The sequence below is a fragment of the Giraffa tippelskirchi genome, chromosome 5, assembly GCF_054371585.1.
Source record: "Giraffa tippelskirchi isolate mGirTip1 chromosome 5, T2T-mGirTip1v1.2.pri, whole genome shotgun sequence".
NCBI lineage: Eukaryota > Metazoa > Chordata > Mammalia > Artiodactyla > Giraffidae > Giraffa > Giraffa tippelskirchi.
This window is the reverse complement of record NC_137279.1, coordinates 48,848,114-48,874,770: the sequence shown is the minus strand read 5'-3', so window position 1 is coordinate 48,874,770 and position 26,657 is coordinate 48,848,114. Positions and strand designations below refer to the sequence as shown.

At 51.3% G+C, this 26,657-nt stretch overlaps 2 protein-coding genes across 24 annotated transcripts in view; one reads left to right on the top strand and one right to left on the bottom strand.

The window, feature by feature from the left end:
* COQ8A (coenzyme Q8A) overlaps positions 1-17,539 on the top strand; it is a 47,056-nt gene extending 29,517 nt beyond the window's left edge. For 8 of the 14 annotated variants that reach the window (XM_081486921.1, XM_081486931.1, XM_081486920.1 and 5 more), the window contains 11 exons: positions 9,588-9,662; positions 12,589-12,711; positions 13,453-13,538; positions 13,639-13,779; positions 14,275-14,356; positions 14,467-14,560; positions 14,793-14,934; positions 15,162-15,269; positions 15,408-15,473; positions 15,920-16,006; positions 16,862-17,539. In XM_081486921.1, the coding sequence (XP_081343047.1) occupies positions 9,588-9,662; positions 12,589-12,711; positions 13,453-13,538; positions 13,639-13,779; positions 14,275-14,356; positions 14,467-14,560; positions 14,793-14,934; positions 15,162-15,269; positions 15,408-15,473; positions 15,920-16,006; positions 16,862-17,149 (1,292 nt within the window). In that variant the 3' untranslated portion in view covers positions 17,150-17,539. Of the gene's footprint in view, positions 1-9,587; positions 9,663-12,588; positions 12,712-13,452; positions 13,539-13,638; positions 13,780-14,274; positions 14,357-14,466; positions 14,561-14,792; positions 14,974-15,121; positions 15,270-15,407; positions 15,474-15,919; positions 16,074-16,791 lie in introns of all 14 variants that reach the window. The other 6 variants (XR_014052875.1, XM_081486927.1, XM_081486926.1 and 3 more) reach the window with 6 other exon arrangements.
* A 1,363-nt stretch (positions 17,540-18,902) lies between these two features.
* CDC42BPA (CDC42 binding protein kinase alpha) overlaps positions 18,903-26,657 on the bottom strand; it is a 292,824-nt gene continuing 285,069 nt past the window's right edge. For all 10 annotated transcript variants that reach the window (XM_081486909.1, XM_081486911.1, XM_081486910.1 and 7 more), the window contains 3 exons: positions 26,404-26,521; positions 23,986-24,143; positions 18,903-23,356 (listed from right to left, as the gene is read on the bottom strand). In XM_081486909.1, the coding sequence (XP_081343035.1) occupies positions 23,225-23,356; positions 23,986-24,143; positions 26,404-26,521 (408 nt within the window). In that variant the 3' untranslated portion in view covers positions 18,903-23,224. The remainder of the gene's footprint in view (positions 23,357-23,985; positions 24,144-26,403; positions 26,522-26,657) is intronic.

Below are 26,657 nucleotides of genomic sequence, written 5' to 3'. Positions count from 1 at the left end.
TTGGGAGTTTGTGTGCAATACACCTGTGCTCTCTTTGTCCATATGGGAGGATCATCTTATAATGAAGAGTCACAGCAGTTGTATCTGCTTTTGTGTTGTTGTGTTGTCTATCTGGTGCTTATTCGCTGACCAAAATATTCCTGTTGAAAGTGCCGTCCTTTGCGATGGTTCTATTTGAAGATGGAATGACTTCTCTAAAGCTTGCTCGTCCTTAATAGGTTCTCCAGACAATACAGTTAATGAAAGTATGGCATTAGTATGGCAATCAGCTCTGGCAGCTTGATTGATATACCCTCGCTGGGCAAGTGCGAGGCTCTGTGCGACAGAGGTCTCATTGACTCCTGTCGATGCCAGTGCTGACTAGTCATGAAGGCCCACTCTCACCTGTCTGAGCTGTTACCTGCCTGCCTTTTGCTTTCTTGGTCTGTACATCTCCCCTCCTGTAGACTGTACATCAGGCTCACTCTTCTCCCTAGCTGCTCTGCTCTTTTGAAAACCCATCTTCCTCCTTGTTCAAAATTGGTTCTGTGCTCCTTGGCCCTGATGGGTGGAGCTGGCCTGATGTGTGGGCTTTAACACTGAACAGTGGCTGGCTGTCTACCTTATGTGCAGAGCAGATGAGGTTAATTGGATAGAATTATCTCAACTCTGAGGTTTTCTTCCATAACTTCTTAAAGTTTGACATCTGCTGCTATTTATCTTTTCCAGAATCTGGCATCCAATGTCATCTGAGTTTTAGCACAAAATTATTGCTTCATTTCACATTCATGGGCTAGCAGTTGCTCATAGAACATTGTAATCCCCTGGGGTGCCACTACCAGAATGGGTTTGAGAGTCGCTGCTCTGATGGTGTCCAGTGGTCCTCACGCCCAGAAGAATGGCACTTCCCTGCTTTGCTCAGTGGCTATTAGTTGGGACGTTCATTATCATTCACGTTGGGTGGAGGTTTTGTTCGCTCCTCCATGAGTCTGAGGGCAGAAACTGTTCTCTTCTTACTCTGTAGTTTTTCTTTGTAACCCTCACTCCAGACCAGAGCTCATCGCCGAGCCCTGTCACCGGAAGGCTTAGTTTGGCTAACATAGCTTAGAATGGGCGTAAGCCTCTCTCTGGAGTCTGCGGGGTGGAGTGGTAGAGCACCTGTTTGGGAAAGCAGTCAGGATGAAGGTCGTGATGGCCAGTTAGAATTTGATGAAGATCATGGTGAAGCCAGCAAAAGTCAAGCCCTTTTGGGTGGTGAGTTAAGGATAGCAGACTGAAGTGAAAGCAGTGGTAGAGGAAGGTGTGTAGGACAAAAAGGCAACTTCTTGAAACCAGGGTGCAGGGCTTCCCTCAGGGTGTGGGAGACATGGCCGCCAGAGGGAGCCGGGGTTGAGTGAGCAGAGGCGCTGGTCTCTGTAGGGACTTTGCACCCTCTGGAGCCTCTTGAGCCCTTGCTGACAGCTGCCTGGTGCCCAGAGCCCTCCTTCAGAGTCTCTGCTGGAGATTTGCTCACAGCTGTGATTCAGAGTTGCTCATGTTGCCCATGCAGTTGGCGGCTCATGTTTCAGGATTGGAGGTGGCAGGATGGGAGCAAAGAGGAGCCAGATCTGGAAAGAACGTGCTGTTCTGGCCCCAGAGGTAAATTCTGGACCTTCTATCCTTTCCAGAGGTTTTCAAACTGGGGGTTATGACGCTTAAGTGAGTGTGAAATCAGTTAAGTGGGTCAGGACCAGTGTTTTTAAAAACAAGTAAATAGAATGGAATTGAAGAGAAAAGGATCAGAGTTAGTATCATAGATCCTGAGAACTTAGAACATTGCAAAAATATTTGTTTCAGATATATTTATGCTATTGATACATGTTCTTCACTGTATTGTATATGGCTTACTGGTGGGTCATTGTCTAAACAATTTGAAGTGACACTGCTTTACTTTCTTCTCCTAGAAAACACTTTGAACCTTTTTTCTCCTTACAAGGGTGAGATGTTTTGAGGTGCAGAGTAACAGACTTTAGGAAGTTTTATGAGGGGTATGAAGGAAGGTGGTTGCTCTCGACCTCAGGGAGATAGGGTTGTGTTTGGGAATGTCAGCAGCAGGTATTCAGGTATATGGAGGCAGAGGCAGGGGCTTTCCAGTTGGGATAGCACATTTTGATGCTGAGATGGGGCAGGAACTCTAGGTCCAGTTTGGCCGTGGGATGTCATGGCTGTGATGCTGTGGGCGTGGTGATCTGTACTTCTGTCCTCTGCTTTTAGAATTCTCTTTTTGCTTTTGGTTTTCAGCAGTGTGACTGTGACATACTTGGGTGTGATTTACTTTGTTTTTATCCTGCTTGGGATTGCAGAGCTTCTTGAATCTGTGGCTTGATGTCTTTCATCAATTTTGGAAAATAATGGTCATTTCTTAAAATATTGTTTCTGGCCTGTTCTCTTTCTCCTCCCTTTCTGAGACTCCAGCTACACATATGTTAGGTCTTTTCCTCTGTCCTATGTGTCTCCTCTGCTCTTTTCTGTATTTTTCATTTGTGCTTCAATCTTACAGGTTCAGAGGAGATGTCTTATCATCTCTCCTGCACCTACAAATAGAGGGAGAACTGGATGATTATGGAAATGAGACTAACAGTTAAAGTGAGCACTAAAGAAAACTTGCTTCTCTGGTGGCTCAGTGGTAAAGAATCTGCCTGCCAGTGCAAGAGACATAAAAGATGTGGGTTCTTTCCCTGGGTTGGAAAGATCCCCTTGAGAAGGAAATGACAACCTACTCCAGTATCCTTGCCTGGGAAATTCCATGGACAGAGGAGCCTGGTGGGCCACAGTCCATGGGGTTGCAAGAGGCGGACATGACTGAAGCAACTAAACAACAACAAGAGAAAACTTATCAAAAGGAGCTGAGCACTGTGTGCGTAGCACTTTGCTGATCACTAGGACCTTCACTTAGGAATTTACAGTCCACATCATTAAGGCATCAGGGAGAAGAGTGCTGAGTAAGAGAACTAGAAAGAGAGGAACAACAAGAGAAGAAGTAGGAGGCGATAAGGATATTTAGATTCTACGTAGAAAGGATTTTGAAATATGACACATGAAAATGGACGCTAGTCTGAGAAAACAGTGGGTCAGGAATGAAGAGTAGAGGGAATGGACTCTCGGGAATCCTCTTATTTTTAAAAGGTAAGGTTAAGGACTCTTACTCCCAGAAAAATACATTGCTTTAAAAAATAGTTCCCAAGACACCATTGAATTTCTTAAGTGATTTTGTAAGAACAGTGTTCTCACTTATGTTAGAAAATAGGTGAATGCAAACTGATCGCTATTGTTGCCTAATTTCTTAAAGATTCTGATAACCCTAGGTGTTAATATGTCAGCAACAAAGCTCTCTCTGAGCTCATTTGCCCCTTTTCCCACAAAGCTTTTGTGTCATTCTCCGCATCCCCCTCGTCTCAGTAGTAAAACTGAAAACAAAAGATTTTGGGATAAATGGGCATAGTTTGGTGATTTTTAAATTTTGCTAAGTAAGAACATTTAAAACAAAACAGAACCTACCATCAACTATGAACATCATTTAATTTATATCTTTAAAGACCATTTAACAACGTAAAAGTACAAAGGACATACTCCCAAGATAAAGATGGTAAATTGAGTAACTGAGTTTTGTTGATGGCCTCATTCTGTCTTGTTTGTTTTCAGATGTAGACCCTTCTGTGTGTTGCCAGGGGCCTTGCAGAGCCAGTTCAGCAGTGGTGATGCCAGTGGACCCCTTGGCTGGGGTGGGGTGGGGGGCAGCTCTGTAGGGGTGGGAGTGTTCACACCTCCTGTGGCAGGACTGTGTGTTCCCAGCTCCTGCATGAAGCCCTGTGTTGACTTGTGCGAAGTCAGGCTTCCCCCACCAGCATTTATTGATAGGGCACTTGATTTTCATTGAGGGTGCGGAGATCTGAGGTCCTGGTGTCGACAGGGGCTGCCCTGGCGTCCCTCGTTGGGTGGCACTCAGTGATGCCAGCTTTGCCGCCTGACTTCCTGAGGATGCACGCTGCACGTGTGCTGTCCCTCTAAGCAGCCGGCGCTCCTCTGCACTCTCTGAGGTCGCAAGACTGATGCCCCGTAAGTCCAAGAGAAGTTAGCAACCTTGGCAAGGGTGAGGGAACATGGTTTCCTACATTTCCCAGGAGCATACTTCAAAGGGACTTTGAGTCTGGGTCTGCCACCCTTGAACTTGTCCCTACTCCCTGATCCAGCAAAGGGGCCGTCAGTTCTTCCCCTCCCGCCCTGGCCCAGTTCTGAGAACCGAGGAGAACACTCACTCTACAGGGAACTTCCTCCGCTGCTCCTTCCTGTTTGCCTTCCTGCGGCACTGTGGGCTGCAGCCCCTCCCAGGCCTGGCACTGGCGTGGTGTTGAGGATGCAGGTGATGGGAGAGAAGGTGGAATTACCAAGGGTTTGGGAACACCTTGAAGCAAAGGAAATTTCCTTGTCCACTGCCTTTTCTGTGTGGACTTTCTTGTCTTATGAGATCAGGAGGATCGTGGGATGTGTTGATAAAAGTGAGGCCTGAGAACAGCGCCTGGCATGTGGGTGATGCAGTGTGAGTGAAGCTGTTTTTCCCTTAGGTTTGCCCCTCACTGCTGCAGGGAATCTCCAGTCAGCCTTGCTCGGTAAACATGCCTGGGGGTTCTGGTAGGTAAATGTGGAACATTTCCTCACTTCTTTCTGCTCTCTGGCACCTCTCACCAAGCCTCCTCACAGATGCCGCTGTTTACTGGAAGGTGTGTTATTTTTACTTTTTTCTTGACCTCTGTGCCTGTGTGGGCGGAAGCCCAGTGGTTGCTCAGAGGGGACGTATTTATCTCTTGAGGACCTGCAGAGGGCCTCTGGAGCCTGGGCTTCCTGGTCAAGAGGAACAGGCCCAATTCCCTGGGAAGCAGCCCACTGCTCCCAACTCCTCTAGGGAGAACCCTGCTCCCTGCAGCTCCTCACTCCTTCCGCGTTTCTAGCCTGAAAAACCTCCTTTGGTGAGAGAAATGTAGGAACTTTCTTGAAAGGGGCTGGCGCCTTCTCACAGCCTAGGGTGGTGGCCGTGGGGCTGCTGAGCTGGCTCTGTGGCTGGTCTCCTCCGGGACCTCTGAGCAGGCTGTGCAGTCCAGGCTGGGGCTGCCTGTGGGTCCGAGCATGGATGGCGCTGTCCTGAGGGCTGGGGGCTGGGTGTGGGTGACACACGGAGAGTGAGCGAGCCTGGGCTCAGGGTGTCCTCACCAACTCGGGGAATCTGAGACAGAGGTGCCACCTGGCTCTGCGAGAAGGAGGAACCTGGCGGCGCCCTGCCCTTCTCTCTCCACGAGGCTCTGAGAGTCCTTTAAGTCAGCCGTGTTGAGGGCTGGCAGGGGGGCCAGTCTGTCTATTCCTGGTTCAGTAGAGCAGGAGCTCTGAGGTCAAGGTCAGGGCTGGCTGGCTGGCAGGGCTGCTCACCTCCCGGGCCACAGTGGGGAGCCTGTCTGTTGGCAGTTCCACAGGCCTGGCACCAGGCTGATCCTGAGGGAGCTCGCGGGGCCACAGGAGGAGCCTGCGGCCTCCTTTGCAGAATGTTCCCTGCGTGATTCAGTGTTCAGTGACATGTCCTTGGCTTGGAGAGCTTTGGCTCTGTCCCACAGCCCAGAAGTGGCCAGAGAAGAGTCTGAGGAGGCTCAGCAGGAGGCGCGGGGGGCTCTGCAGAGGGAGGGGTGCAGCGTCTGCTTGCAGTGGCCAGGTTGGGTAACCTTTGGTGCGCCTGCCTCTCTCGTAGGCTTCTCTTTGGACTTGATCTAGCCAGAGAAAAATCTTGGGGCAGAGAGACACTGGTGAAGGTCATTGGGATTTGAAGGTTAATGTTCCCATTATCGTTATTTTGCTAAGTCAGATAGTGTACTGAGTGGGATGAGGATGGGCAGGCAGCAGGGAGTTAATATTTGACCAGAGACACGGCTCCGGCTCTGTGCTCAGTGTCCTCTGGGGCTGGATCGGGGTGTCAGAGGTAAACAGGCCATAGCATCTCCATTCAGCACACCAGGGTGTCCTTGGGGGCATCTCCAGATGACTGTGGCCTCTTCCTGTGGCTGCCAGAACTTGGCTTATGCTGCCCGTGTGCTGACTCACCAGCAACATGGGGTGCTGGGCACTTGAAACATGACTGATCGAAGTTGAGATGTGATCTGAGAGTAAAATACACGTTGGATTTGAGGGCTTAGTGTAAGAAAAGAGTAATATATCTTTTTAACAATGTTTATATTGAGTACTTGTAAGTGATAATATGTTGAGTTGTTGTTCAGTTGCTCAATCATGTCCGACTTTTTGAGACCCAATGGACTGTAGCACACCAGGCTTCCCTGTCCTTCACCATCTCCTGGAGCTTGCTCAAACTCATGTCCAGTGAGTCGATGATACCATTCAACCATCTCATCCTCTGTCATCCCCTCCTTCTGCCTTCAGTGTTTCCCAGTATCAGGGTCTTTTCATCAGGCCAAAGTATTGCAGCTTCAGTTTCAACATCAGTCCTTCCAGTGAATATTCAGGGTTGAATTTCCTTTAGGATTGACTGGTTTGATCTCCTTGTTGTCCAAGGGACTCTCAAGAGTCTTCTCCAACACCACAGTTCAAAAGCATCAATTCTTCAGCACTCAGCCTTCTTTATGGTTCAACTCTTACATCCATACATTACTACTGGAAAAACCATAGCTTTGACTAGACAGACTTTTGTTGGCAAAGTAATGTGTCTGCTTTTTAATATGCTGTCTAGGTCTGTCATAGTTTTTCTTCCAAGGAGCAAGTGTCTTAATTTCATGGCTGCAGTCACCATCTGCAGTGATTTTGGAGCCCAAGAAAGTAAAGTCTGTCCTTGTTTCCCCCATCTAGTTGCCATGAAGTGATGGGACCAGATTCCATGATCTTAGTTTTTTGAATGTTGAGGTTAAAGCCAGCTTTTTTACTCTCCTCTTTCACCTTCATCAAGAGGGTCTTTAGTTCCTCTTCGCTTTCTGCCATAAGGGTGGTGTCATCTACATATCTGAGGTTATTGATATTTCTCCTGGCAATCTTGATTCCAGCTTGTGCTTCTTCCAGCCTGGCATTTCTCATGATGTACTCTGCATATAAGTTAAATAAGCAGGGTGACAGTATACAGCCTTGACATACTCCTTTCCCAATTTGGAACCAGTCCATTGTTCCATATCCAGTTCTAACTGTTGCTTCTTGACCTACATACAGATTTCTTGGGAGGCAGGTAAGGTGATCTGGTATTCCCATCTCTTTAAGAATTTTTCACAATTTGTTGTGATTCATAGTCAAATAGTCAATGAAGCAGAAGTAGATGTTTTTTTCTGGAACTCTCTTGCTTTTTCTGTGATCCAACAGATGTTGGCAATTTGATCTCTGGTTCCTCTGCCTTTTCTAAGTCCAGCATGAACTTCTGGAAGTTCTCAGTTCACCTACTGTTGAAGTCTGGGTTGGAGAATTTTGAGCATCCGTTACTTTGCAAGCATGTGAAATGAGTGCAATTGTGCGGTAGTTTGAACATTCTTTGGCATTGCCTTTCTTTGGGATTGGAATGAAAACTGACTTTTTCCCATTCTGTGGCCACTGCTGAGTTTTTCAGATTTGCTGGCATACTGAGTGCAGCACTTTCACAGCATCATCTTTTAGGATTTGAAATAGCTCCACTGGAATTCCATCACCTCTGCTAGCTTTGTTCATAGTGATGTTTCCTAAGGTCCACTTGACTTCACATTCGAAAATGTCTGACTCTAGGTGAGTGATCACACCATCATGATTATCTGGGTCATTAAGATCTTTTTTGTGTAGTTCTTCTGTGTATTCTTGCCACCTCTTAATATCTTCTGCTTCTGTTAGGTCCATTCCGTTTCTGTCCTTTATTGTGCCCATCTTTGCATGAATTGTTCCCTTGGTATCTCTAATTTGTTTGAAGAGATCTCTAGTCTTTTCTATTCTATTGTTTTCCTCTGAGGAGGCCTTACAAATAGCTGAGAAAAGAAGAGAAGCAAAAAGCAAAGGAGAAAAGGAAAGATATACCCATCTGAATGCAGAGTTCCAGAGAATAGGAAGGAGAGATAAGAAAGCCTTCCTAAGTTAACACTGCAAAGAGATAGAGGAAATATGTTGAGTACTTTGGGTTAAATAAAATATATGATCAGAATTCATTTCACAGGCTTCTTTTTGACTTTTTAATGTGGTCCCTAGGAAATTAAAAATATACGTGGCTGGCATTATATTTCCTGGGTAGCACTGGTCCATCCTTTGAAAAGGAGAAAAGATAGTAATAGCGAACATCTTTAAATAGTGTTGCCCTATGACTGCCCCTCCTGGGAGTGCTTCAATCTTATTCCACTGTTTAATCCTCACACCGACGGAAGAGGCAGGAGCTGCCTTTACAGCTGGCAAAGTGGGGGCTGCACATTTGCCTAACGGTGGGTAAAGTGTATTCCAATATATATATATTTTTAATTTGGTTATCCTGTTTTGATTTTTAAAATTTATCTTCATTAAATAACCTTCTCAATAAATTCAATAATATTTCTCATAGAAGGAACACATAATCATAGAAAATTTGGAAAATGTAGAAACGTGTGCAGGTTTCCTTGCCTGGTGTGAGCCCACCGGGCCTGGAGGGAAGCTCTTCCCTCAACCTCCCAGCCCCCCAGGACCGTGCTCACCAAGGTCCGCTGTTCTCGGGCCTCTTTGGCATCTTCCCTGGGCCTTTGCTGTCCCTTCTGCTGTGGTCAGCGTGGTCCTCCACGTGTTCTTCACTCTCTCGGCAAACTGTGCTCCCACCCCTAAGCCAGCCGGAACTGTGTTTGAAATAGAGGAGATGGGCCCTGAGCCAGGCTCCTGGGCTTTCTGGGTGGGCTGAGTGGCACCTGCTGGGCTCCTCGGGCCTCTCCTGGACAGTTGGGATCATCGAGTACCAACCTCTGGACAAATGAGGTGTTAAGAAACCTTGATTTAAAAGGTTGATGAAGGGAGAAAGGGGGGCTGATACCCTACCATCCTTAAACCCCTGTGCATGTCTGTGGGGCCTTCCTCTTGAGTGAGAGCTATGGTCTGAGCTCCAGTGAGTCCCCATGACCTTTGCAAAATGTTCCGACCCCACCAACGACTGCTGTATGTTGTGGTGGTAATACGTCTGCTTGCAGTTGCAGTCAACTAGATCAGAGGGTTCTAGGATGTCGAGGCTCATTGCACACACTGTGAAGTGGGTGACTGTGTCCTGAAGGGTGCCCTGTGTTGTCCTTGGCCTGCAACCATTCCTGGTCTGTTTTCCATTTGTGCTGTGCCTCCCCATGTGTTTTTCATTGTATGTTGTCTCGGGGTGTGTTTGTGTGTCACGTGAGTGCAAAGGTGATGGGACTGGGGGTAGAGGAGACTTTTCCACCAGAGCACTCGTCTTGAGCCAGGTGTTCTCTGAAAAAAAGTCCCTGTGTATCTCCTACCTTTTCAAGATGTCTGCAGTGTCAGTGGGGGTCCCTGGAGAGCGAGGCCCTTGTCTGCCTGGGGCTGCTCCGAAGCTCATGGGGAAGGGCAATGGGCAGCTCCTGAGCGAATGCTCAGAGCCCTCAACCTCCTCTCTGCAGGTCTAGCCGTAGGTCTGGGCTTCGGGGCCCTGGCCGAGGTCGCCAAGAAGAGCCTCCGCCCTGAGGACCCCTCAGGTGAGCTGGGCCCTTGACCAGGAGGGTAGGGTGGGCCCTGGGAGGTGGGCCTGTCAGCTCCGAGCTCCTGCCTGTGTTCCCGAGGGTTGGCCTCCACGGGCACCTTGCACTTTGTGTTCGTGTAAATGGCAGCCCTGGAGTTTGGGACCTGAAGGCTGCTCTGCACCCGTCCCAGCCCACGTTGGCTCGCCCACCCTCCTGGCTCCTCCGGGGCCTGCACACTTGCTTTCTGCTCTCTCCTGACAGGAGCCTCGGGTTTCGTTGGGGCCCTGGGTGTGCTAGGCCAGTGCTCCCTGTTTGGCTGTGTCTGAGGGATGTGGGAGCTGCTGGAGCTGTGGGGCCTCCATCCCCCTGCTCAGTGACCAGGGGTGGCCATCTCCTCTCCTGCCTCAGACCCTTCGTCTCTGAGGTGAAGGTCATGACTCCCCTGTGATCCCAGGGCCAGCCCAGCTGGGATCAGGTCAGAACGCCCAATCCCCCCTAGTCTGAGTGGCCAGTGGTGGGCAGCACTCCATGGAGAAAGTTCTGCAGACTGGCTGCTGGAACCTGGGTGCTTGTGGTGCTGTGTTGGTGGGTCAGGGGGCTGCTCCCCACAGCTCCCACTTGTGGGGGTGCCCAGCCAGGGCCCCTCCTCCAAGCTTGTCCCCGTGTGGGGGGTGGGATGGGTAGATGCAGGGAACTTGGCCTTTAACGGAATTCTGGTGGCCATTAAAGGCAGCCCTGCTAGAGCGTTATGCTCATGGATTTCTCAACGTGTACTTGACGTTCCGGGTTGAGTGCCCCCTGTCCCTATTCAGGGCTCATCAGCTCATACCAGGGCCTGATACCTCCTCTTCCCATCCCTGGGGACCCTGAGTGGTCCCCACTGTCCGGCTGCACTGTGGTCCCTGAGCCTTGGCTACAGCCCCGGGGCCGGCTCCCCTGGTGGCCTGCCAGCCACCTGGATGGCCCTGCTTCACCTGCAGGACCCCTCGAGGGGACGGGAGTCCTCCCGGTGGAGAGGGCACTAGCCTGTCCCACCGGCCCCTGAACATGTGTGTCCTTGGAAGGGGCCGGAGGACAGAGAGGATTAGGGAGGTATTTTTAGTGTTGGCGCTGAGGCTCTGGGAAGTGAAGCCTGACTCTGGAGTGAGAAGCCAGCCTTCCCCAGACACAGCTCCTCCCATCCTCTGCTCCAAAACTGGCGGCTCTCCATTCTGCCTTGTCCAAGCAGGGAAGAGGCAACCCCGGCTCCTAGGTTACAGCTGGTGTCCTTTGTCAGGGGAGTGGTGGCCTGGCTGGGGGTCAGGGCACCTGGGTGCCACCAGACTGGGAGCAGGACGTGGGACTCAGCCCAGAGGGTGTGCTCCCCCTTCCTGAGCAGCGCCTGGAGCGCTGGGCCTGGAGGGCGCCCACCAGCCCGGCCCGCTCCCCCTGGAGAGCCTCTCCTGGCTGGGGGGCAGCCCACCATGCCCTTGGGCTCCCTGACTCCCCCACATTGTTCTCAGACCACCTTTGCCCTGGCTGTGGAGACTGGCCAGCTGTGAGGAGGGGCTGCCTAGATATCTCAGGAGGGCCGGGCCCTGTCTTTCAATGTCAGGGTCACTGTGTCACTCGGGGAGAAAGCACCCTCTTCCTGCCTAGGGCGGGGCCTTCCTCCTCCCCTGCCTCCTCAGGGACATGACCCAGGTCCCCGGCCCACAGGGCCCAGGGGCTGAGCGGCTGGGGAGGGCAGAGGGGACTTAGAGGTCTGCTGGGGACCCCTTTTGGCCCAGCCACCTTGGAGTGGCCCTGACCGGGGGCTGTAGCTTCCGTGACGTCCAGCTGCTGGCCTCTTCCTGTGGAGCTGAACTCTCTCCCCTTTCTGGGACCCTGTCCTGATATCTGGTTCCCTGAGAGTGAGCCTGACCCTGTGTAGGCCTAACAGCTACCCTCAGACGCTGGCCTTCAGACTCACATCCCTCTTTAGCCCCTTGGCCCTGGTATATCAGAGGCCAGGCTGGATACAGCTCTGGACGGAGGGCAGTGGCATGATGCCACCTCCCCTGGTCCCCCCATGGGATCTGGCTCAGACCTGCTCTGAGTGCTGGACCAGGCCAACAGGGATGCAGGCTGAGGAAAGTGCCAGGCGCCGTGGGGGCAGCCTTGGGAGTTTCTGGTCTAACTGGGCTCACAGGACAGAGGGCAGGACCACTGGGTGACCCCCTCCTTGTCACCTTGAGTCACCACCCTGTACCCCACCCCTGAGTATTCTGGACAGAGGTCATCTGCTCCCCTGAGGTTCCTACACTTTCTCCCCGGGCCAGCTGGCTGCAGGGGGCTGCAGGGCCTCTGTGGGGAGAGGGGAGAGGTGGGCACCCACCAGGTGAGGCTGTCCTTGACCCTGCACTCCTCTCCCTGGAGGACTGCGCTCTCACCATGGCCAGCGGGCCCCGGGTGACTGTGCAGGGACTCCAGGGGTGCTGGTGACCTTTGTCCAGGACACTGAGGGCCTAGAGACAGTCACTTGGCCGGGGCTGACATGGAGGGAGAGGCCCCGTGGGCCAGCCTGTGTGTGTGTGTGTGTCTTGGGAGGGTGCTGGGGGCCGGCCTGGGGAGACCTGGGGGGCCCCAGAGGCCCTTCCTCAGCATTTGAGGGGGCAAGTGTGAGATGTAGAGTTAAAACTGCACTGGCGGTTTTGTGGAGCCCTGAGAGGGAAGCCCTTTGTGTCAGGCTCTCTGCTGGACTCTGTTCCACGGCCCTTAAAATGTGCTAAACCCTGACATTTCGTTATTGTTCCTGTTTTTACTGGGAGAACCAGTGATTTGCCAAGATCCACAACCAGGGGCCAGTGGGCTGGGTTGTACTCAGTCTTGAGTGGGGGGAGGGGCCTCTTGGGGTGGGGTGGGGGTCCCAGGTCTGGCAGCCCTGCCTGAGGAGTATCATGGTGGCTTTGCTCCCCCACAGGGAAGAAAGCTGTGTTGGACTCCAGCCCCTTCCTGTCGGAGGCCAACGCAGAGCGCATTGTGCGCACGCTGTGCAAGGTGCGCGGGGCGGCGCTCAAGCTGGGCCAGATGCTGAGCATCCAGGGTGAGTGCGGCTGGGGCAGGGGGGTGCTGGCGGGGCGAGGGGCTGGCGGTGGGGTGGTGGTTTGCAGAGGTGGGGAGCAGTGGAGGATGGGGAGCAGAGGGAAGGTGTGCGTTTCGACCCCACTGGGGATGAGTAGGGAGGGAGGTTTTCTGCTCACTGACTTCTCTTGTTTGAGTCCTTGGTATTAACCAACCTGGAATGTTTAAAAAACAGAGTCTTAAATAAGAGCCCCTGGTTGTTGTTTTTTGGCTTCTTTCTGAGTGTTTTGGCATATCCAAAAGTCCTGGCATCTCAAAAACTGGTGAGAGTCAGGCTGATGGTCTGAGGGTGCTGTGGGCAAGCTCACGGGCTGCAGTGACGTGACATTGGGGCGTTGGGGGGGTGGTCCAGGGAAGGAAGGCTGGGGAAGATGCTGTGGCTGAGCAGGAGGCGGGCTCAGTGTAGCGCTGAGAGTGGAGCCTGGGTTCAGGGGAGCCACAGGGCTTCTGATGGGGCCGCCCAGGGCAGAGTATCTGAGAGGCTGGTGTCCTGAGTGGGAGCAAAGCCAGGTCCCCTCAAGCAGGAGGAACCTGAGGCTGGGCCTGTGCCTTGTCTTCTCTGAACCCGGGGTTCGGTTTGTGGAAGGGCGGAGCAGCACTGGGCCTCCTCTGAGGAGGCTGCACTGGGCAGGGTGATGGAGGTGGCCTGCGCGCCCTCCTTCCGAGGGGTCAGCGCTCTGCTGTCTGCTCTGCTGCCTTCCAGACGACGCCTTCATCAACCCCCATCTGGCTAAGATCTTCGATCGGGTCAGGCAGAGCGCAGACTTCATGCCACTGAAGCAGATGATGGTGAGGCCGGGGCTTCTTGGCTGGGGTGCGGCAGCCCTGTGGGAGGGGATGGGGGGCTCCCCGGCTGTGCTCACAGCCCCTCCCTGGCCTCTCCCTCCAGAAAACTCTCAACAACGACCTGGGCCCCAACTGGCGGGACAAACTGGAGTACTTCGAGGAGAGGCCCTTTGCAGCTGCCTCCATTGGGCAGGTGCACCTGGCTCGCTTGAAGGGGGGCCGCGAGGTGGCCATGAAGATCCAGGTAGGTGCCCAGGGTGTGTGCTCGTCTTCAGGAGCTGCTCAGGGCAGAGCCAGGCCTGCAGTGTGGGGGCCTCTGCACCCACACCCCCTGTGTGTTCCCGCATGCAGGGCAGAGTGCGTGTCTCATCGCTTCTGTCCCTAGCACCAGATCAGCGCTGGGTGCTGAGAAGTATTTGCTGAGTGACTGGGAGGGAGAACAGCGTCCCAGCAAGCTTGGTTTGAGCGGATTGGAGACAGGGGACAAGTGACTGTCTGCCTGAGGGCCTGAGCTGCAGGGGTGGGGCGGCTGTTTCTGCCTGGGGGTGGGGGTGCGGTAGGTGGAGTAGACTCAGGTCATGGTGGGCCTGGGGGTTACAGCAGCATTGTAGGGTCTTGGCTCTGCTTTGTGGAGGTGTGGGGTCTGGGAGAGGCACAGCTGGGAAGCCGACGGGTGGCAGGAGGGTGGGGGCCCGCAGGGCCGTGCTCTGTGTGCCCGGTGCCCCTCTGCTCCCTGCAGTACCCTGGCGTGGCCCAGAGCATCAACAGTGACGTCAACAACCTCATGACCGTGCTGAACATGAGCAACATGCTTCCGGAAGGTCTGAGGCTGCTGCAAGGGCAGGCGTGTGGGGTGGGGTGCTGACTCTGGGACCCCAGGGGGCCTTCCTGGGAGCCCCTGGCCACCCTGACACCCTCCTCCGCCGCCCAGGTCTGTTCCCCGAGCACCTGATCGACGTGCTGCGGCGGGAGCTGGCCCTTGAGTGTGACTACCAGCGGGAGGCCGCTTGCGCCCGCAGGTTCAGGTGTGTCTCCAGCCTCGAGCCCTCGGCTGCGGGGACAGAAGGGGTGGAAGCCCCTCCAACTCCGAGGGGCAGAAGACCGTGGATGGGGCCTGGGGCCAGAGCTCCGTCCCCCACCAGCTGGAGGCAGGGCCCTCGGCCTGGAGGGTTCAGCCCCTCGCTGTCCTGTGTGTCACCTCCAGGGTGGGGGTGGGAGGGTCAGGGTGAACAGGGTGTGACCTCTCGTCCCTGCCAGGGAGCTACTGAAGGACCACCCCTTCTTCTATGTGCCCGAGATCGTGGACGAGCTCTGCAGCCCCCACGTGCTGACCACGGAGCTGGTGTCTGGCTTCCCCCTGGACCAGGCTGAGGGGCTGAGCCAGGAGATCCGAAACGAGGTATGTCACTTGGTGACCCTGGATTCCCCAGCACTCCCTGTGGGGCGGGGACAAGAGCACTTCTTTGTCTCCCCACCTGGCGATATACCTGGAATCAAAGTTGGCTGTGGGCAGGAGTGGGGATGGGGTGGATGATGAGCGGAGAACAGGGGTCAGGCTTCCAGGTCCGGGTCTAGGGGGGGGCCAGGCGGCCTGGCGTGGTGTGACTGGACCCACCCGGCCCCCAGATATGCTACAACATCCTGGTATTGTGCCTGCGGGAGCTGTTCGAGTTCCACTTCATGCAGACAGACCCCAACTGGTCCAACTTCTTTTATGACCCTGAACTGCACAAGGTGAGCACCTGGTGGGGGTCCCACAGGGACCCTGAGCTCCGTTGGACCAGGGCTCCAAGATCTGGGGGTCTCAGCCCCCCGTTGCCCTGTCCCTCCACCCCACTGGGGCAAACCTTCCCTGGTATCGCCCGTACCCAGGTGGCTCTTCTGGACTTCGGGGCAACTCGGGAATTTGACAGATCCTTCACCGACCTCTACATCCAGGTAGAGGGGAGCCGGGGGGCTGGCCTTGGCGGGTGCTCTTCTGGCACTTGGAGGGAGGGTGGACTCCTGTCCTGATGTCCCTGTCTGTCCCTGGTGTTTGGTGGAGGAGGTCACAGCCGCCTCAGGTGCAGAGGAAAGTAAAAGTCACTCAGTCGTGTCCGACTTTGCGACCCCATGGACTGTAGCCCCCCAGGCTCCTCTGTCCATGGGATTCTCTGGGCAAGAATACTAGAGTGGGTAGCCATTCCCTTCTCTAGGGGATCTTCCCGACTCAGGGATTGAACCCTGGTCTCCTGCATGGAAGGAGATTCTTTACTATCCGAGCCACCAGGGAAGCCCAAGTAAAGGGTAAAAGTGGATGCGCTGGCATGTGGGGGGAGGGGTGGGTACCAGCCTCCTGGACCCCCAGGATCTCCTATGTGCCACCCATCGTGCCCTCTGTCCAGATCATCAGGGCTGCTGCTAACCAGGACAGGGAGGCTGTACTGAAGAAATCTATAGAGATGAAGTTCCTCACCGGCTACGAGGTCAAGGTGAGCTCCCTGACTCTGGAGGTGCACCAGGCCTGCTGAGCCATGTGCAGCCCCCGGGCCAACTTTGGTGTTTGTGGGAAGGGTGGGATGTGGACTGCTTTTCCTGTGAAATCTGAAGGGTATCTCAGTTTGTAAGCAGATGAAATCAGAGATGGTAGGGCAGGTAGAGCAGGCCCCGCGCCAGCTGGTGGGCCGAGGTCCTCAGAATACCAGGGCTGGTCATGAAGCCAGCCCTGGGTATTTTATGTCCCACCCAGCCCATGTCGAGATCCTAGTCATTGGGCTCATTGCGGGCGCTCAGGGCCTGGGTGAGCAGGTGGGATGGCAAAGCCCAGCCCCCACTTCCTGTGGCCTCACAGGGGAAGGGGTGAGGGGCGCGCTGGAAGAGATCTTAGTAGCCCCTTAAATGAAGGGGTGATCGTCTTGGTGTCCTGTCACCAGATAGCAGCACTCTCCTTTCCCGACTGGGGAAGGGGTGTGGACACCCTGGTGGTCTCAGGTCTACCACCTACGAGGAGTGCAGAGGCTCACCTCAGCTCAGGCCTGTGGCTCTTTCAGGACTGACAGGCATTTTATAAAACCTCTGGATATGAGGGCCCTCAGGCAGGGTCACACCTGGCATTTTGCCACAGGCATGCCAAGCTTTCTTTCTTTTTACCCAGAGTCCAAGTTACACTTTATCGATGTTTCCTGCCCCTGGTGGTTTTGAGTTCATGCCCGGTTACCATGATTCAATCTGGGTGAAGCACTCACTACCCGCCCTGCCCTCGGAGCGCTCAGTCTAGCCCCTGGGGTTGGAGTGGGGGAGCCCTGGGCTGGTGAAGGCTCTTCAGTCTCCCCTCCCTCTTCCTCCAGGCCATGGAAGACGCCCACTTGGATGCCATCCTCATCCTGGGGGAGGCCTTTGCCTCGGAGGAGCCCTTTGACTTTGGCACCCAGAGCACCACCGAGAAGATCCACAACCTGATCCCCATCATGCTGAAGCACCGGCTCGTCCCGCCGCCCGAAGAGACCTACTCCCTGCACAGAAAGATGGGCGGCTCCTTCCTCATCTGCTCCAAGCTGAAGGCCCAGTTCCCCTGCAAGGCCATGTTCGAGGAGGCCTACAGCAACTACTGCAGGAGGCAGGCCGAGCAGCAGTAGCTGGACCCTCTGTCCTTGGTCCTTGTGCCGCTGAAACTAGTAGGAAGCTGGTGGTGCCCGCACTGCATTTAAACTTCGCCTGGTGGGAGAGGGTGGCTGGGTTGATGGGGGGACGCTGCTTGGAGCCCGTCACCCACACTTAACACACGGTTTTATTGCTAAGTGGGTGTGGGGTGAGAGGAGCAAGGATGAAAATGCAGCCCCACTGCCGTCTGTCAGAATCTGCTTATTGTTTAGTCGTCCTCTGAAATGGCTCTCGATAAAAAGACAATTTTATTTCCTCTTCCTTTTTGTAACAGGGGTTTTTTGCTAGTGTGAATGTTAACCAGAGGATGAGAGTTCTTCCTTTGAATCCCTGCCACCAAAAACAAAACACCAAAAACCAGAAAAGCCTTTTGGGATTTTATTGAGTGTGTAATATCAGGTTTGTGTGTGTGTGCGTGTGTTTCTAGAATGAGATTTGTATTTTCTGCCTTTTCCTCTCCTGCTTGGATCTAGAAGTGCTGAGCTGAGCAGTGCCAACAAGTACTACTTTGCCAAGCCAGGCCCATGCACACCTGCTCTCTGGCTGGTTGCTAGAGGCTTTCTTGAGAACCAGAGGTTTCCAGAGAACTGCCACCTCCTACGAGGAGGACAGGAGCCACAGAAGGAGAGAGAGGGCCACACGTGCTGTCTCTGGGCCCCAAGACTGGTGTGTGGGGGTCCTTCCTCCCACCGCAGGCCCCTGGGCCTTTGATGTGCACATGTCACCTGCTTGGACCCAAGGGGTCATTTCAGGCTGTGTTAGTATTCGTACAATTCTTGTAATTGTCTGATTTACTTGTTTCAATAAAAAAAAAAAATCCTAGCATCCTGGCATTAATTCTTTTACTTGCAAAGGCTTGTGAGCTGATGGTGATGAGCCCGAGGTCAGTGTCACGCCCTTTCCTGCCTCCAGATGCTTCTGCAAGGTTTGGCCCTGTTCCCACCATGAGGCTCTTGGTACCTGAACCCAGAAGGCTTAGCCCATATCCATCATCAGAGAAAGATGGCAGAGTTGAGTAGGTGCAGTAGACTAGTCTTGCAAAGCCAAAAGTATTTTTTCACTGGTCCTTTACAGACGTTTGCCAACCTCTGCACAACTACTGCCTCTAAAGCAAGGTTTCAAACAGTGAACCAACAGGTAACAGAAATGTCCATTACATGTGAAATGGAACGGGGAGGGGTCTCAGAATAATTATTTAGCTGCAGCCAATTTAAGATCTCCTTTGTTAAGACTACCCCGGCCTTCCTGTGTGTCCTCAGCTGTGTCACTGTAACTCAAGCACAGGTTGTGGGACATGTCTGCTGCTTCTCTGCAGTAAGAAGATGGAAGAGTAAACAGTCGCCACGTTCAGTCAGCGGTGGCACCGGTCGGGAAGTCTGGCTGGGGGTGGGGGCGGTCCTCGTGTGGTGGGCTCTCCTGTGGCAAGTGCACACAGCAGGGCGGCCCACAAATGCGCAGGCAGAGCCTGGCCTTGCAGACTGAGTACCAGGGACGTTCTGACAAGAGGGGAGCTGAAAGCCTCAAGAGAGTCAAACAATACTCTTGCCTGAACTATGGAAGGAACTAAGAAACGTCCTAGATTAACTCCCCATCCTTCCAGTGTAACGAGGAAGCTGGCTGAGGAGGGAGACAGGCAGAAATCGGGGTTCGAAGAGATGAAAAGAGTCAGTCACCTTTTCTCCATTCCTCAGACTTCTTAATCAGGAAAAATGACAAAAGACTCAATTCTAACAGTTCCCTGTTTTATTGCAATACATCAGAATCTGGTTAATATTAAGTGATACCAACGTAAAATATCGGCGAGGAGTCTTGTTACATTTTTGACTGTCCCACCTTAAATATTTCTGTGCAAAAGAATCCACACCATTGTTTGGTAGCAGAGAATCTCTTATAAAGTTCCCTAAGACACGGAGGGGGTAAAACCAAACAAAGAGTGATCAGAGGCCAAAGCAGTTATCTTTCCCCTTCCATACACACTTATTTGTCAGCATTATATTCTAAACAAAAAAATGATTACACCCAGGCCATGCAAAACTGTACAATAATATTACAATGAGAAAAACCCTAAAAAATTTATAAAATAAATGATATTACACTATCAAATAAAAAGGCAGGTCATTTTGTTTTCATGAAATTTCAAGGCTGATTTGTTTTCATCAATTTCCCCCCATAAATGAAATGGTTTGTGTGTGTAATGGTCGTCCCTGGGAAGGGAGAGAGGAGCGCCCGGCCTGCCAACCAGCGCTGAGACTCGAGGCAGAGCTCCAGCTGAAGCGAGGCCCCCTTAGGAGCAGGACTCTGCAAAGAACGCTGGACTTGTCATAATGAAGTCATAACAGGGAAAGAGGTTTTTAAGATGGGCGCAATGAAATGTCGTGCGGCTTATCTAATGAATGCAGGGGCTGGGCCAGTGAGAGGAGGGGAGCGGGGGGCCCAGTCACTTCCCTACTGTGCCCAGCAGACTGGGGCAGGGGTGAAGCCTGGCCGCTGCTGAGAACGCCCCTCTGTCCAGAGAGTGGATGCTGAGTTTACACAGCTCCGCTGAGCTGGGAGACCACAGACCTTTTGGCCAAAGGCCAGTTCTACAACAGCCCTGTTCTACCTGGGGGTCAGGGATGTCTGCCCACCTCTACTCTGGCTTTTCTTTAACGATACCTGAGAGTCCATAGAAATGCAACTGGTCTTTCACAGAAGTAGATGTGGCCACTGAGAAACAAAATGACACGACTCTAACCATATGGAAGGCAGAGGGAGGCTGAGAACCAGCTGGGGAATGACAGATTGTTGCTGTAAACAAAACAAGGATTTCAGATTCTTCCCTGAAGCTTGGGTACAAGCTCTGCTTGGAAAATTAAATAGGTGGGCCCTTTTTAGTTGTGTTTCACAGCCTTAAAACTATGCTCCCTCAGAAAGAAGATTAAATCACTAAGTGTAGGTTGTGTGCATGCATGTAAGGGGTTTGTGTACACATATGTAAGGGGTGTGTGTGCACACACGTAACTAAAGAGAAAGTTGCTTTAGCAATCATTTGACAAGGAGGAAGGCTTCTGTTTTTGGCAAAAAGAAATATATATATATATATATGTGTGTGTGTATATGTATATATGTAATTTTATACACCCAAAGCACATAGCAAGATTAAATTAGAATTCAAGAGTAGACAACAAATTGGCTGAACATAGATAGCACCAAATATCAACACATCTAGACTATGCCAGAAATGCCTCTTATTTTTCCTTTCTACTGAGAAATAAGTTCCTGCTGCCACATATGTTTCTTTGAATGTCCTGCATGAAAACAAAGGATGAATTCAGACAGCAACATCACATCTGTTCCATAATCTTTGTTACTGATCCATTTCAGTGATCACTATGTTTTTTGTTTCTCTAGAATCCATTCCCCATCTTCCCAAATCATTCTTTTCAAGAAGCTTCTGAAGGTAACTGCTTCATATTGGAGAATGGGGATGAACCCAGTTGAGTGATCACTATCTTGGGAAATTATCCCCCAGATTACCACCCTTGGCAGTGTTTCTGCCCCAAGTCTCCTATTGGACACGAATCACATTTGGGACTGCTCTCTTGCCACTGCTAAGACCATTTCAGATTACTGGAGTAGTATTACACCTCCCAGTGAGTCCGACAGCCAGGACAAGCCCTTATCTGCCCTGTTGGGGGGCTGCAGGGTATGACTCACTATACTGGTGTCCAGACTTCAGGTATGGTTATTATTTTGATCCTAAAAGCATCTGAAAGAAATAAGCACCTACAGGCAACAGAAACTTAGTTGTCAAAGCTATAAACTAATGGCTTAGTGTGGAGTCCAGTGAATCTCAGCTGGATCTGCCTCCGCTCAGAGGAGAAAAGGGGGCAGGAAGAGGTGAGGGGAAAGGAAAGAAGAGGATGGGAGGGTCTGGAGGAGAGCAGGCCACAGGCACTCAGCAGCCGGCTGGCAGGTTCCCTCTTCTCCTGGGAAGTGCCAAACTTAAGGAGTGATTGGAGTCATGGCAATAACCAGACTCAAGGTCTAACTCTTGAAATCTAAATGCACAAAAGTACTTCCACATAACACTTCTCTTCCAAAAGCAAAGGATTTAGAAGGTTAGAATTGTGCAGTCATTTATGCCCATCCCAAGTTAAACATAAATCTGAGCAAGTGCCAAGCTCAGGATGTTTAAATGCCAAGCCTGTTATTATTTTAAAATTCTCTACTGTAATATTTCACAATATAATGCCCGCACAGGACGCTTTCTTCTCTCCCTGAACCTCAGTAACCTGCTCCCGAGAGTGGCATCCTCTGGGAATAGTCTGGCTCCCTGTGGCCTGTGGTGGGAAGCGGAATAGCTGCGGCTGGTGTGTGTGTGTGCAGGTGTGGAGGTGGTGGTGGGCGGGTAAAACGACAGTGCTCACACACCAAGATGCAGACAAGCAATGGCAGGAATGCTCTTCCATTTTTAGCTGAATTTTAAAGAAGAGAGCAGAAAATCTGTTGGTACTTCTCAGGGAAATTTAGATAAAAAGTAAAAGAGAGGCAGATTCTCTGTGTGGCCATGAGATATTTTTATTTCTATCTTTCTCTACTCATGTGCTTAACTGGTAAAATGACTCTGGAGAAATAAATTCCTGGTTCTGCATCTCATTAATTAAAACAGCAGGAATCCAAATGGAAATGGGACTAACACAATATAGCTAGGAGGGAGGCAAAGCTTACCCGCTCAGGAAGGCCACGCAGGCTGACTTCCTGTGTGCGGCAGGGATGAGCTGTCCGCTTCCCATTCCGTGTGGGAAAGAGTATTTGGTTAAGGCTGTTCAAGTCCTTGCATTTGAGGTTTTACATTATTTGGTAATTAAACCCCTTTCCCAGGCTTATCTGAGGATGCTCACACCCCCCTCAAAACAGATCCCTCTCTGAAGAGAAGCTGGCTCAGCTGGGGGACACAGGCCTCACTGCAAGTGGGGGAGGAGATTAACCAAGGGAAAAAAGCACTCTGCTGAACCTTTTTATGGCCCTTCAGAAACTATGCCATTCCTTGTGTCCTTTCAGATGGAAGGGATCCAGAAGGTGACAAAACTGCGTTTCTACATTCATCTGCACAAGATACCAAAATATAATAACAGATGAGAAGTGTGGTTCAAATTCTACTGCTAGAAATAGAAATGTCTTGGATAGAAGTATATCTGCCTTTTAATGATGCTGCTGAAGAGGCTTTAAATGTTACAAGTCTGATTCCCAGTTTACACTCCAAACCGATGAAACCAAAGCCTCAGAGCATCTCCTAAAGCTCACAGGTTCCCCTGCCCAGCGTGAGAGCTGGCGTTAAGGGGGTGCTTGCTCCTCCCACCCTCCCTCTTTACACGTCAGTGCCAGGCCTTTCTACCCTTTCATTTTTTAGGTGGACAACAGACAGGAAACAACACATTTCTTTAAATTAAATGATCTCTCATATATGCATCCATCTTTCGTTGAATACAAGATGCTTCTTTTTACTATATACATTCAGTACTTAACCTCTACATTTGTGTATTTATTTAAACTCTGTTTTGTAGTAAAATATGCATTGTTTTAGTGATAAGGGATTTACTGGCAACGATCAGGTCGACATTCACTGTGGTGCTGAAGGGGCTTGGCGCGCGCCCAGGACCCACTGGCGAGCCCCACGTGCTGTCTCAGGGCTACATGAGACTCTACTGTGAAAACAACATCTGTCTAATCTTATTCTTACCGCTTACATGTGTGGAATCTGTCTACTTAAGCTACCTTTTAGGGAGGGGTGAAATAGTCTGGAAAGCAACGCTAAGTGTATGAAATGAAATCAGTATTCATCTAAGCTGCTCAATGAAAGTCTGCCTTTATGGTTGTTGCTGTTAAGTCGAGGAGGGCATGGATGAAAGTCCTAGAGGCAGAATTCCTGAACTCCCGCCCTGCTACTGCAGTCGGCCCTGGCGTTTTCAGGCAGAGGTTGGGGAAGAGATGACAGTGAGAGGAGGGGGGCAGTGGAGGGGAGCCCAGAGCATCTGAGCACGGAGGCTGCTCACGGTCCCAGCTCCCGCTCACGGGTCCCAGCTCCCACGGTCCGTGCTCTCCAGAGATAGGCTCTTGGTCTTCCGGGGTGACACCGGGCTGGGAGGACTGCTCAGGTTGGAACTGTTGGAAGCCGTGGAATGCCGCGGAGAATCAGAGTCCTGGGAGGCCAGAGTAAGACATCAGGGAGCAGCAGAGGGTCAGGAGGGGCTTGGGCCACCACGGGTCCTCTCCAGCCACCCTGGCCAATGACTGGATGTGACTTTTCTACAACCCGTTTGCCAATGCAGGAGACATAAGAGACTTGGGTTCGCTCCCTGGGTGGGGAAGATCTCCTGGAGGAGGGCATGGCAACCTCCTACCTCCTCCAGTATTCCTGCCTGGAGAATTGCATGGACAGAGGACCCTGGCAGGGTATGGTCTATAGGGTCACAGCGAGTTGGACATGACTGAAGCGACTTAGCACGCACGCATAACTTCTTTACTGTGGGTACAAAGCACCTTTTCTGAGCTAAGAGGCACAGAATAGAACAAATGCCCCTAATCCTTTCTGCAGGTCTTTGGAAACATAGGCTATTTTCATACGAAAGCTATTAGAAGTTTGAACACCTCCAGGGTAACTGCAGTTTCCAACCCAAGTGACTGGCTCCACCACCCCTGCTGGAGCGTGTGGCCGATCCCTGCTGCAGTCCAGGTGGCAGAACGGCTTCAGGAAATACATTCACCTGTCTGGTTCAGGACCTCTCCAGAACCCCAACCCCAGGTGGAGCTGCTCCCCACAGGCACTCACCTCTCCGTCGTAGTCCCGCACTGGGGCATCGCTTCCCTGGTCCATGCCTCCCGAGGACAGCGAGCCCTCCGATGGGGAGGGCATGGGCTGCCGCTTTGCACTGTAGCTGCCTCCAGAGAATTCTCTCTTTAACGCACTGCCATTCTGCGCAGATGACCCTACGGCACATGGTTCAGGTAAAAGATTACATGTGTAGAAGGGGACGACCCTCTAGACAATACACAGATGGCTGAGGTGAGGAGCCCTCCTTCTGCTTAAAGCCCACTGATGGACAGTGAGTCAGGCTGTGGCCCCCTGACACTGAAGCCCACCCTGGTGCCCAGCCACCGGGGCTGCTGGATGAGTGGGCAGCACTTGCCAGGCCGCCAGGCTCTGCTCTCACTGGCTGTGCCTGGGCTGCCCTGCTTACTAGGCAATTCTGCAGAATCAATGCCTCAAGTCTCCACCCATGTGCTACTGTCTCAGTGAGTCTTTCCTGCTCCCTGGTGCTCCTACAGCACTTCTCATCACGTCTTTCAGAGCATCTGGATATTAGGTTGGAATTATGTGCCTGCCATTCTTTTAATGGATGGTCTTTGCCTCTGGAGGCCCCTGACAAGAACGGAGCAAGGAGCAGATGTTCAAAGGACACATGCTGAATGATGAAGCTGACGAGAAGAGATCTCAGAAAAATGAAGACCATGCCACCTGATGATGCAGAACTGTCACTTAGCTTCTAGAGAATTTTCATTAAAGACACAAAGGAACATAACAGAAGCATTTTCATTCCACAGGGCAAAAAGCCCCAGATGAAAAAGCAAGGTGTGTTTCTCTAAACTCACCCTCTGCTTTGATCTTAGAGTTGGGACACATCAAAGGAGGACTGGCACCATCCAGAGGAGGAAAGGGGATGACCAGAAAAGTCTTGGAAATACTGGGGTACTGTTAGCAACTATATATGTTCAACTCTTAGCACTCCCTACTATTTTTCAGTTTTTAACTTAAACATGTTTTAATTCTGTTGAGCTTCAATATTAAGATCACCATTCAAAAAAGACTGAGACTGTGTCGCAGCTTTAGCACAACTACAAGGTATCGATGGTTTCGAGTTTCTGCTGGTTTAACAAATCCTAAAATTGAGTTATTTTACATCCAGAATTCAATGAAAATGTCAAGATGTGACTGTTCAAAGCATATATACTTAATGATCACCCACATTCAGATGTCTTCATAGACTGAACAGGAGCCTGCCTGCTGAAGCCCTGTCCTTGGTGATCTGACAGCTTTCTTCTAGTTTCTTTCCTGAGCTTCTCAGATGTATCGCCATAATCTTCTTACTGCAGAAGTTACCAGTGCTGGGGGTATGTTGCGTATTATATTATGGAGCTTTAAAAATACCAGTGCCTGGGGCCCATCCCAGACCAACAAAAGCAGAATTCCCAACTTAACTTTTAAAAAGCCCTTCTGATGATTCTAGAATGCATCTCAAGCTGAGAACCACTGACTCAGCGTTGCTCCCTAGGAGATCTGCTCCCTCCCAACACTCCATCCTGTTTCTAGAGGGTCTCTCACTAGACATGTGCTCATTTTCATTTGTTGGTGTGTTTCTTTGGATAGGCACTCTTTACTTTTTCATTGCCAATCTTCTGTCTTAGATTATAACCTAATTGAAGGCATAAATCATTTCTTAAGATTTCTCTTCCAATTCCATGCCTAATATAGTCCTCAGTTTAACAAAAGCCATAATGTGAAGTTACCGTTTTAAAAATTTTGTCATTCTGAATAAAAAACCCAAACCACCATAGAGTTCTGCCGCTCTGCTTACGTTAGTGTGATTTTAAGCAAGTTATCTTGTTGGAGTTTCAGTTTTCTTCATTTGTAAATAAGAAAATGAATTCTACCTTGTGGGGGTCTTGTGGGAACTGAGCACTCAATACACAGAGAATAAAATGTCAGAAGGATGGTGTCTGATGGGGCTTCCTAGTGCTTAGTACATTCTTCCTGGGCTCCTTTTCTCCATCCTGGTGATCATTTATAGAACCTCACCTCTGTGATTTACACTTTTTAAGTTTGGGAAAATTCCTTTCAGAGAAAAATTACACTCAAACAATCCTAATCTTAAAAAACTGAGATGGGCTATTTTGACTGAACAGCAAAGGGGACAATCGGAAAACTGTGGTCCTAGGCAGGGTCTCTCCCAAAAGTTCTAGATGGTGATTTGGGAGGTTGGGCACTTCTCATCACGGTTTGTAGTATTGCCCGTCTGTCTCCCAGGTGGACTGTGACCTCTAGAAGGGCCCCATGACAACGTCCATAACACCTGCACTTGCGCCTACAAGGCGTTCCCCAGCCACGTCTGAGACATTGACACCTGGTGATGCATGAACGCGTGGCTGCTGCTTTGCTATGGATGCGTCTCCTGCAGCCCAGGGTACTTACTTGCTGACAGGCCACTGCTGGCGCTCATGGAACGACCGGGTTCAGGGCGGGATTTGGTGATAGACGGAATACTGACCGAGCCGCTGAATGCTGTCCGACTTTCCTGAGGCCGAGGGTTCTAAGATCAAAAGACAAAGAAAAATTCTTCATCCAGTGATAAATTGATTTTCGACAGAGAGGTCCATTTTTCACCCTAATCTCAATAAATAAAGTTGTTTAGACTATAGTGATACAGAACATGAAACAGATTATAT